Below are 12,692 nucleotides of genomic sequence, written 5' to 3' on the forward strand. Positions count from 1 at the left end.
TGAAATATCACTATAATCCAATTATTTATTATATTTTCTAAGGGGTACCAACAAATGTGTCCAGGCCATTTTAGAATATCTTTGTAGAATAAGCAATAATTCATCTCTTTTCACAGCTTCTTTGCTTTATTCTATGACTCACCAAAGGCATGCAAGTATACATGATAAAATAGCTTTTAATGTCATCACTTTTCAGGAGGAATGAAGCATTATTTCAATGAGCTGTAAGGGTACCAACAAATTTGAGCATGTCTGTATATATATATATATATATATATATATATATATATATATATATTATTACACACACACATATACACACACACAGTTGTAGTCAAATGTTTACATACCCCAATAAAAATGTATAATTTCTAGAAATTGCTCAAAAAAAATTAATAATTATAGGACAAATCTTTTGTAGCAAAGGTTTTTCCTTTTGTGGTCGAGGAAAAAAAGTTACAAGAAATAGAAGTCTACAATTATTTATCTCAGCAACTCCAAAAATGCTAATTCAAAAGTATTCTTACCCTGACAAAGTTTTGTAGCAGAGGGTTTCAGATGATTGGACAGTATCTTTTGGTATGGTATGGAATCCATTTTACCATGTATTGGAACTAAATTTCCTGTGCCTTTAGAGGAAAGACAGCCCCATAGAAGGATATTACCACCTCCATGCTTGACAGTAGGTATGATGTCCTTTTCTTTTTACGCCTCACCAGACTTTCTCCAAACGTAACGACTATCAGCGTGACCAAATAGCTTGATTTTTGTTTCATCACTCCACAGAACCTTTGACCAGAACTCATATCCATCATTTAAATGCCATTTTGCAAACTTTAAGCAACTGTCCTTGTGACATTTTCCTAAGGGTGGCTTTTTCCTTGGCCTGTGACCATTGAGACCTTCACCATGCAATACTCGACCTATGGTTGAAACGGAAACCCCAGTCCCACTTGCAGCCAATTCACTTTGAATATCTTTGGCAGTCAATCTCGAATTGTTATTAACTTTCCTCACAATTCTTCTACTTGTTCTTGGTGAAAGAACCTTCTTTCTTCCAGACCGATGGAGCATTGTGACAGTATCATGAGTCTTGTATTTCTTGATAATTAGCATTTTTTGAGTTTTGCAAAAACAAACAAAAAAAATAAAATCACTGGCAAAAACCTCATATATTGGGTCAAAATTGGCCTTTAATGTTTTTTTTTTTTTTTTAATGTCATGTGACCATTTGTATTCTTATTTGTCCATACTATAAATTTGAAAAGAATTGGAAGAATAGCAGTAGGTACTCTTGCCAATACCTGGGTATATGTATTATACATTTGTGACTTGTTCTATTAGGTCAGATGAATACCACATCTCATCAAGGCACAATTGTGTCTGTCCTGATCATAAATGCTTTGCATCTGCTCAGACCAGATATGTACAGTATTGGTATAAATTCAGTTAATCACATCATTTCTACTATTTGGATAGACAAAGCACTATATTAGCTCAGAAGTATTGCATTATTAGTGCAATGTTCACTTGATAATCTTATACATATAAGGTGGAGCATTGTTGTATTTCTTGCCCTATGTTTTAATCAGCTGTTTGACTTCCAATCACTGTACACCAGTGTTTATAGGCAGTTTGTTAACAGAAGCTAATGATAGATTTTGCAATGACCGTGTTTATCAATATTAAACAGTTAAGAACTACTGTCTTGCAACAATTTAGAAATGGCATTGGTAAAAGAATGAATTGGGCACATTAACTAGTTTTAAATGACACTGTTAATTGTGGGCTGGGTGGCACAGTACACACGACACCGTTTTGGTTTACTGTAATACATCATGTTTATAATAAGAGTAATGTCTACTTTATTACTAGCCTATCACTGGGAAAACGAACTATTTTAAAAGAGACGCATTCATGACCCTTCAGTATGCGCTACAAAATGCCCCGGGAAGACTGCCGCGAGCTTTAATACAGTCCGTGCTGAAGGACAGCTCCTCGTGACGTGAATGCGTTATTGCAGGGAGGGATACCCCCTCCTTTTCTATATAACTCCAAGTTAATACAAAACCACTCTGATTGCTGCGTGAAAATTCACCCAGTCATCACTACTCCTTGAAAAAACCCTGACAACTACTAAAACAGACTGAAGCAGGCCATTGTATGCAGCACCAAGACGTTTTATATCACTTCCGTGTCACAGGAGCTGTCTCAAGTCTCCAACTCACCACCACTTCACTCTGTGGATCGTGTCCACTGGACTCCTTGCTGCTGTGGGATGCGGACTTGAGAGACAAAATCTGACCACTTCAGGATCTTTCTATTGCTTCGCGTTCTTTCTCCCTAAAGCAGGGAGCCTCTTTTCAACTAGTAAAGAAAACGTCGACAGCAGCATTGATTTACAAAGGATCCACCAAGCAGTTAATTTAATGCAAATAAAAAAAAAATATATATATATATAGGCTATAAAAATCTGAATTAATATTAAATAAGAAACAGTTGTCTCTTTGTCGTTTTAGGCATTAGGTACCTGGCTTTGTTCTTTTTCATTACGAATAGGTTCTTCAGAAGCCGTAGATAACGTAATTTGTTCTTTTACATGTGCGTGCCCGGTGTGGTCTATTAACCTGCTCCTGTGCTAGGTGCTGCATGATCTTGAATCCGGCGATTGTTTACATCATTACGTATGTCAGGACTCGTGTAGTGAGGCGCAGTGTTATTTTTCGTGTGCCGGGTGAACTGCCGAGGAGCTGTGCATTGCAGTGCTGTAATCCTTTGTATGACGAAGGTCGTAAAGAAATATTGGATTCCCTGTTTGTATAACTCAAATTGAAGCACATTACGATTGTTTCACAGCTATCTGTGGTGCGGATGAGTTCTTTTTGGGGAGGGTATTAAAGTGATTAGCGTCTCCTGAAGCGGGATTTGTCTTTGATTCGCAGTTAGAATGAATGACCGAAGGGGAAACTGGGATAAAGAAGATGACTTACCCGTGTACCTGGCCAGACCGGGGACCACGGCACAGACTCCGCGGCAGAAATCGTGGGGTATGTTTGCTTCAGTTGAGGGTGCCTATGAGAACAAGACTATAGATTTTGATGCTTACAGCGTCGGCAAAAAGGGGTCCCGGACCCCCAGGAGCGATAGCAGAGAGGTGCTGGATGGGGACAGTTTCAGCGAGACCGCTAGTGATGTGAGCGAGGTCTCTGGGTCAGTAATCAGCTCTCCCGGTGACAGAGAGGACAAGACGCCAGGAGTGGAAATCAGGTACCCGACCGGGAAAGAGTTTCTGCAGGGCCAGGAGAATGGAAAGGTACGGCACAGATACAAACTGATTATTTTGTGTCAATGTAAATAGAGCATCGCATTGCAGGCACATGCTTGATTGTATTATTGAAACTTTTCAAGTGCAAACATGTACTTTTTTTTAAAGTCTAGTATTTAATGTTTGGAATCATATTGATCAGATGTATTTCTGTATTGTATCACCTCTTTCACCTAGTACTGGACATTTTTGGGAACTCATTCTAGATCTTATGAGGTGCTAACCCTAATAGAATAGGTACATGTTTTCCGATTCAATAATAGTATTACAAAATGGGTTTAGAAAATCTGACCCGTGTGATGTATGTCTGATTCTTAATTATTTAATTTAACAGTGACGCCTAAGAGTAACTCATGCGATATGACTATGCATTATACTGTACACACCTTGCCACCTTGAACTAGTTTTTAGTAAGACTTAAACCGCAGTGCGTTCTATTTTTCAATAATCTGCAGTGTCAGCCATATATCTTACTAGTATAAATAGACCACTGCATAATAGATTTGCTCTCAGGGCAGGTGGGCGATTTTTTTTAAACCCCGCATGATCTCAACATAACGCCACAGCATTAACCATGATTCTGGTGTGTAATTCAGATGCATTTCCAATATTATGACATGGAGAAAAAAACTGTACTGTCGTAATATTCTGCAACATTCCAACAACAAGACGGCAAACATTACGTATGTACGTAGTTGTTTATTTTAATGAATGAAAATACATCGGTAGCTTCCCGACTACCCAACAAACTTTACCGTAAAGCCTACAGCATTCAGTAGGCTAATATTGTTCATGCGTATATGACGTGGCCTTTGCAGCGTTTCTTTTATTAAGCTCATTTCTGGTGTTACGCAGATTTCTCTTATCCCCATAGAATTCTGTATCCCCGCATGATTCCATGCCTGTGCAGATGCAGTTTTTCAAAGCTGGACGTGGATGCGCAATATTCCTGTGCCCGAATCCCGCTGTGCTCTCAAGCACTGCCATTGAGTTCTGCTGCAGTTTGCAACAAATATTGAAAACAAGACCAAACTAATTCTGTAGCAAAATAAAACAGCGCATTTAACACAACTGATTTTCTACAGTACGCTCAGCCTCCTGCGTTAATGAATACACGAAACCATTGATTAAAAGTAACCTTATAAAACTGTATTTTTCTTTTAAAACACATTTTAATTTTATCACAAGTCAATGCTGTTCATAAACATCAAGCGTTCACGTATAGCGGTCGTGATATACGCAGGCGTCAAATCTAAGGGGATACAGAATTCTATGGGGATACAGAAATCTGCGTAACACCGGCTCCTATTTTTTACACATGTTGCTAAAATGTCCACATTGAATGTTATTCCTGTATAGGTCCCGCCCAGTAGGATTTCAACACAAGCACATTCATTTAATATGCTGAATGGAAGGTTATTCTGGGTGATTTAAATCCAACAGGCTTATAGTTTATCGGTGATATTTCAGTAGTGAATAAAATGGTTAGGATTTCGTCCAGCACCATGGATAGCAACTCTAAAGCCGCTGCAAGTTACTGCGGTTACTGGTGAAGTTTAGATATCAAAACAAGGAAACGCCCATTTGGCCCTTAAAGTTTTTTTTGTTTTTTTTTAATATCATTTTTTTTCACAATTCACCAAATGTATGTGACTTTAACTGATGAGCAACTAATTTGGTTATCAAAAATATAAACATATAGGATTGTGTGGGTGATATACGGTTTGTCTTGTTCGTAGTGATTTTACTAATCACAGCACTTCCGAATTAATTGGCCTTATATGGCTGGAGATCTAATTTTAAAAGGTGTCAATATAACTTTTTAAATTATTATCATAAGAGATGTGTATTTTAAGTGCAATAGTCTTTGATGTTATGGGGCTATACTAAGATCACAACAACTCTGAGTAGTATTTTTGTTTGTTTGTTTTTGCAGATCGCTTACAGTCCTGTGTTAGCTCGTTAATAAATGCCTTGCATGCTATTTTACTTGACTGTTCCCATCGCCCCTGCACGTCTTGCGTGGTATCAACAAACGTGTTTATTTGTTGTTTATTTACTTTTTAACTTATTATACTGAAAAAAATAACAAAAAAACAAGAAAAAAACAAACAAACAGCATTTTACAAATGCAATGTGCTCTGAGTGTTCTTCAAAAAGCTGCTTGATGAGATTCTGGGATCAATAAGCTACTAACAACCAAACGAGCAAGATGGGCTGAATGGCCTCCTCTCGTTTGTAAACTTTCTTATGTTCTTATGTTCTTATGAGTGTATTGGACCCAAAGTTGTTAAACAAAAGTCAACTCCAATGGGGGGTTACCATGTAAATGCTTACATTTAACATGGTGACATTCCTATATAGAGTGAAGAGGTATACCACAAACACTATTTTATTTCCAAACTTATCTAGCTATAGCCAACATATCATATCTAACGTTGAGTCCTTGGTATACAGTGCACACAGGCAGCATGCATATACACCTCATTCAATACAATTATTATTATATATTCTAGCCATCTATTTAAATGATGGAAACACAATCAGATGTACACATTTGAAAATAATGTAGATTCCAAGAGCTTAAATCTGCATATTGTCATAACGCAATGTTAAGGACTGTAACAACTTATGAACATAATTAAGGGTTCTGAAAGGTATATATTTACAGCAAGCATAGATCAGTAGCCTATTCAATACTCTCTTGCTTCACACTGTACTGTAGGCTATACCGCTATCAGTGTACATGTGTGTATATCTATCTATCTATCTATCTATCTATCTATCTATCTATCTATCTATCTATCTATCTATCTATCTATATCTATCTATCTATCTATCTATCTGTCTATATATATATATATATATATATATATATATATATATATATATATATATATATATATATAAACGAAAAAATAACTGGTACATAAACTGGCACATGCATTAAAATACTTGAAATACAAATGTACAACTTTTGACAGCGTACAATTTTCTGACCTTACACGGGTCATGTTTTAGTACAGGTACCACATTACCTACACCATCACTAAAGATCACACACAATGCTGCACCCCTGTTGCATCACAATGAAAACAAAGTAATCTATCTATCTATCTATCTATCTATCTATCTATCTATATCTATATATATATATATATATATATATATATATATATATATATATATATATATATATATATATATATATATATATATACATACATAAATAAAGCCATGTTAACGACAAATAGACATCAGAATCATAGACAGGCCTGCTATGTAGATAGAGAGCACAGCTGGTCGGGAGTCGATGTGAAATGTTTTAAGTATTCTCAATGAAGAGGGCGCTGCAGCCTCTAGTAGGAGCTGTAGACAACTCCTTGTGGGGGGAGGCACGTCGTTTTATTATTTGCAACATAAAGGTGGCAGATTTACTGATCTCATACTTGAGAGGTCCCTGACCTAATAAAAAAAGATACGTTTTAACTGACTTGGGGTCTTTGTTTGAACGTTGGAAATAATCATGTCGGTGACTGGTTATCAAGGCAAAAAGAGCATCCCTCGCATAACGGTAAGATACATTCTGATGCTGCATCTCCTATGCTTGTGTCGATCATTCGGAATCAAGTGTTTGTGTTGGACTTAGTGGCAGCGTTCTGGTCCATAAGCAGTTGCAGTAATACCTGTAGAAGATGTGATATTAGATTAGCAGTCAGAAAAAGAAGCTACAATGGGAGTAATGCATGTCAAGGTAACGTGTTGTGACCAAGGCTGCTTATTGCGTTTTAACTTTAACAGGACGTTGGCACTTGATTGATGTGTTACCGATGTCAAGAAAGAAAATATAATTTCTCTTTTTGAACTTTGAAAAGGCAGTTAATGAAAAACGCGTTTCTTAAAGCTAACACTGGTTCACGGTGCCTGATTATATAAATGCATAGTAATAAGAAGCGCCTACCTTATATACCACTTTCGGGGTTGTCGGGGGTGCACAGATTTACAGAATATAATGTCACTAACATGAAGCGTAAGCAATTTAGATTTTGTTTTCTATCGAATTCAACACGGTGGTTGGAGATGATAAAATACACGGGACAGAAGATGGAGGGGGAATACTCATAAGCAAATCCTACGGCATATCCTCGTATTTTTTTTTTTATTGAATATAGCACACAGGAATGAGAAAACATTTGGCCAATATGCACTAGATTATCATGGACAGAAATCGCCATAGCAAAGGCAACACCTACTGACTGTACTGCTTATATAGAACAATGGTTCTTGCACAATAACATCTTTAGCCACATTAATTAATGAAACATGCTAATTCCGTCAATCAGAAATGAATGTTTTCACTATGAATGTCTTCAAGATAAGACTAACCTTGGTGAATGTTGAAACATGCATTGTTGATACACGGGCGGCCCTTTTATTTACGGTTGGCCGTTCAATTTGCGATTATAGTCGTTGGGAGAATTAGGCAATTCACCCACACAGCTTTATCGGTCTATCTATCTAACCATCTGTTTAAAGTTTTAATTTGATTTACCTATTATACTAATACATATTATGAACAATTTCACTTGGCCCATATTGTGGTTAGACAAAAAAACAAAAAAAACAAAAAAAAACCACCTGCCATAATGCCATAGCACTGCCAATAAGCTGTATTGCGAATTCCTGCTTTATTCTATTGCTTTTCTATAGTCCTGGATACAGAAGCAACTGCTTGCCATGCACCTCCTATCATCTCCTTCAGTGTTTATCAGAACTGCTGTCTTGCAAATGGGAGATGCAGCGTTCTTATATTACAGGATATTTCAGACAATTAATTTGCATGACAAATGAATCAGTCTTGGGAGGGACAATGAAGCTTGCATTATGTCACATTTTTATTTGGTTGACATACAGTATGGTACTTAAACTTAGAAAATCTACTACATTGGGTTTGGGTTATTTTCTTTTTGTTCTCTATTTGTTCATATTTGTCAAGTGCTTTTACAAGATGATTGACTTTGAAGCAATGGAAACGGAAATACTTTCTGTATTGTTTTAATTTCCTATCTGCCAGTAAACTGTTGAACATCCCTGTGCAATGCCTGTCAGTCAGTCAATTACTCTGCCTTGTTCTTCATGTCTGTCTGTTATCCTTGAGTTACATGTTGCTTATGGTTCCCAGTAGTGGCTTTTGAAATATACCAAATAACAAAACAAAACAAAAAAACAACTGTGATAAAGATAACTATTTTAGCATTTTATGTAGCATTGGGTTATCGATTACGTCCCTCTTAGAAAAAAACAAAACAAAACAAAAAAACATTTGTAAGACACCAAGCTGATCCAATAATATTTTACTGGAAATAAAATATCAGTAGAATAATTCAGGTTTTACAGGTAGCTTAAACAATCGATAATGATTTCTAAAAGAATATGCTATGACCTTAAGAGGTTTCAAAATCTATTTCAGCTGCTGATATTGGTGCCCTGAGCATTTTTAATATGATTATTAGCTTATCTTCCCATTGTTACTTTATTTGTGAAGGTGTACTCTGTATGTTAGATAACATATGAATGTCATAGAGGATTTAGTGTGATGATGTGCACAGATGGACTTGAGCTTACTGCATTACTGCCTCATTGGTTGTGTGCAGTGAAGCGGAGGGCTACGGTTAGCATGTACACGTAGGGAATGGATTACAGTAATCAGGGTCTGGGTTACAGTAATCAGTGTCATCTGGATTCAGTATGAGATTGTCATTTGTCAACTAAGGTTGCTATTACAATATAAAAAACAAGTCACGCCCCATTAACTGTCTGCATCACATAATGTATCAATATGATCTGAATTCGCTCCTTTTTTCTTTAAAGACACTTTGTTAGTGTTAGTGATAAAGAAATAGCTTTAGACGGTTTCATTCTTAGTGCACAGGTATTTGTGTGTTTTTTCCTGGATTTTTTTTGACTATGGACTATGACATGAATTTTGTAAGATCTGAGCTTGCAGCTGTGCATTGTTAGGTAATCATCAGCCAGCGCTTTTATCAGCTTATTGAAGTGTCTGTACATTTGGAACAATGGAACAATGGAAATTCACTCTGTAAAACAATTCTACTTGCAGTACACAGGAGCCAGGCTGTCTTCATTAGTCTGCCCTGATACATTCTCTGAAACACCCTTTAAAACAGCGATGATGGTCCTCTGTCACAGGGGTTCCCAAACTTTCTTACCCGAGGCCAACCTGTTCAGCTTCTAAGGCACAGCGGCCCACTAATAGCACTCCTTGGGAAAATGTCAAATTAAAAACATTTCATACGTTTAAACCTGTAACATTATAAATAAACCTAATCTAAACTGTCCTTTATTTATTTGAATAAATATAGTGAAAGATGGAAATCACATAGAACATGCACTAAGTGAAAATATATATTTTTAAAACACTTTAATTCTAGTAAATGAAATAAATTGCAAAAACTAAACAGATGCTTTTATCTAACCTTTAAATTAGGTACCTTTGTACAATTGAACATTTTAGAAATGCAGTTATTTTTCTTGATCAAACAAGAAATAAGTGCATGTCTCTTATTATTCCCATTCATTAATACCTGAACAGGAATCACTTTTGAATAAAACCAGTACAACGTGCACAAAAACATAAATCTTAAATCACAATTTCTGAACACTGTGTAACTAAAACGTCCAGCCGTTACCTCTCACGCGGAACTGTCATGCACAAAAAAGATGAATGTGCACAATACAGAAAAAAGCAAGCCTTTTGAATCAGTTAAATCAATTACCGATATGTAACAAGATTTATGAATTTGATTAATAACTTGATTTAGTTACTATCGAAACATATACCATAGTACTCAATATTTTAAATGTTAATAACTAGTTACTCACAAAAACGTATTCATCATAGGCATGGATTGAATTTTTAAATGAATGTTATGAAGTATAAAAGTTAGTATGAAAACGTTTCTACAAAAGAACAAAACCATTCCAGCACCTCAAAACTGAGCCCACGGTACAAATGCACTCAAACTCCTGTAGCTGCCTTTTTATGTTCGGATTCGACATACTGTCATTTTGCAAATACTGAACACGCTTTTTACATCTGCCAGCAGAGGGACCACCTGACCTTAACACCGCCCTATTGTCAGAGCTCTCGCTCTCATCCCGCCTACAAGTAGGCAGTCTGTTAGCTCTGATTTGTGAATTTCTGCTTTGATTGACAGTCCGCCAACACTGTCTTGCTACGCTTTATTTTTTCTACAGTTACAGCTGCCGCCGGCGCCTGCATTTCACTATTAATAGAAAAAAATACATAGAATGTCACTGCTCCCATGGCCCACCCGGGACCTTTGGGCCGCGACCCACAGTTTGGGAACCCCTGCTTATGACACACTAAGTACAGCAACAGGAAAGCCTTCTCCAAAAGGGTTGGTCTGTTGGGGATATAAGACATTTCTAAAATCACTGACAAATGCTTGTAGTCATGTTTATAACCTTTTGTCTTAATTCTGTTCTTGTCAAAGCCTTCACATGTGCAGGCAGCATTCTTTAATGCTGAAAGCCAATTGGGAATTAGACTAGCGCAACATCCAAACATGACAGTTCAATAACTGACATTGTTTGTTTTGCTTGAATGTTGAATTTTCTACCTTTAGTTACAGCTCCATACAATATATATATATATATATATATGTATTTTGGGCTTTTTCACAAAGTAATTACACTACAAACCCTTGTGTAGCTCACCCCCAATTCATTTTTTGATCTTACATCAATGCATGCAACATGGACACAATGTTTTGCTTTTAAAGAATACAGAAAACAATTGACAAAAAGGTGACTTTCCCTTCACCGTGGGTAAATAAGAAAAAGGAATAATATACTATTAAAAGGGCTACAGCATTTAGAAGTATGGTTTTAAACAATATGAAAGCCAACATGAAAGCCAATCCAAATAATTGTCTGGATTCACAGACTCTGGTTAGCACTAATCTTGGACAACCTTGTCTGTAATCTGGTTATGTGAAATTGCAATAAAAGGTGTCCCAGATATTAGGACAGAGTACCAATGCAATACAGCCTGAATTACAAGCATGTGTATAAATATGAAAAAGGAAATTATGAAATTACTAATAATGTTCAGACTTGGTAAAGGGCAAGTCCATTCTGGAAGTGGATAAGAAAATAGATTTAATAAGTGTGTCCAAGTGAAATAGGAGCAGCAAGCAGCACTGTTTATTCACCCAAATATTGAAGCCCATGGAGGAGGTTGAGTCATGCAACCGTGGTATATTGCTGCCTTTAAAACATTGTGTGAATAAGAGCTGTAATTAAAAAAAGCAGCAGGAGTTTAAGAAAGTGGTAGAGAATAATCTGGGTGAAAAGAAGATGTCACCAGCTGGATAATGGAAGTATCACAATAATGGTAGTAACTGAGATACCATCCCCCAAATCGGTACTTTGACACCCTCGTTGCATCTGTGCTTCGACTCCTCAGTGCTTCGTGCCCTCAGTGCTTAAATGCTCCCTGCATCGGTGCCTTCAGTTCACTCGCCACATCGGTGCCTTAGGGCACGACGCTTCGGTGCTTCGGCACCCGCGGTGCTCCAGAGTCTCTACGCCTCAGTGCTTCGGCGCCTTTGGTGCACAGGCACTCTCTGCATCGATACCTTTGGTCCCCTCGGCGCTTCGGTGCCTCAGAGCCTCAGAATTCGATGCATTGGTGCACAGACACCCCTACAGTAAATGCTCCTGGCAGCTCTATGTCCAAGTTCCACCCTTGCACGTCCTGTGGAGGGATGCTTCCCCCACAGGACAAGCCCCTCTTATGTGTCAAGTGCTTGAGGATGCAGCACACCTCCTCTGCCTTAGGAGATGAGACGTTCTGCTTGATCTGTGCAGCGTCCCAGGCTTGGACCTTGCGCAGGAGGCTTGCAGAGTTCACATGAGCGGCTTCCTCAGCCAGTTCAGCTGAGCCCTCTGCAGCATTGGGAGCCCCATCCTCCCCCCTCATCCACCTGCCTTCCAGCCCGTAACAGGGTATACCCTGTACACAGGCTCCAGCCCACCAAGCTCACAGCCGCTCATGGTCTCCCTTGAGAAGCAGTAAGCGAGCAAGGCATGGTAGGCAGGCAAAGGACATCTCAGCAGTATCTGCCCCCTGCGCCTGCCCCAGCTCCGCCTCCAGCACCTGCCCCAGTACTGACCCCTCCCTTACCGGCGGTTGTGGACGTCTCAGACCGAAACGAGGTGATGAGCGAGAAGGACCAAGACGCAATCTCGATTGAGGTCTCCTGGGATGGGGACTCTTTGGAGCAGCAGGAGACAGAGGTCCAGGAAGTGACCCAGGAGA

The 12,692-nt window shown here is 38.1% G+C and overlaps 1 protein-coding gene across 7 annotated transcripts in view; it reads left to right on the top strand.

Annotated features, from left to right (window-relative positions):
- The first annotated feature begins 2,078 nt into the window (after positions 1-2,078).
- LOC117409064 (dihydropyrimidinase-related protein 1-like) overlaps positions 2,079-12,692 on the top strand; it is a 39,808-nt gene continuing 29,194 nt past the window's right edge. For 3 of the 7 annotated variants that reach the window (XM_059005354.1, XM_059005368.1, XM_059005362.1), the window contains exon 1: positions 2,079-3,313. In XM_059005354.1, the coding sequence (XP_058861337.1) occupies positions 2,948-3,313 (366 nt within the window). In that variant the 5' untranslated portion in view covers positions 2,079-2,947. Of the gene's footprint in view, positions 3,314-6,698; positions 6,900-7,036; positions 7,080-12,692 lie in introns of those variants that run through there. The other 4 variants (XM_059005375.1, XM_059005385.1, XM_059005402.1 and 1 more) reach the window with 4 other exon arrangements.

Source organism: Acipenser ruthenus, chromosome 2 (genome assembly GCF_902713425.1).
Source record: "Acipenser ruthenus chromosome 2, fAciRut3.2 maternal haplotype, whole genome shotgun sequence".
Lineage (NCBI taxonomy): Eukaryota > Metazoa > Chordata > Actinopteri > Acipenseriformes > Acipenseridae > Acipenser > Acipenser ruthenus.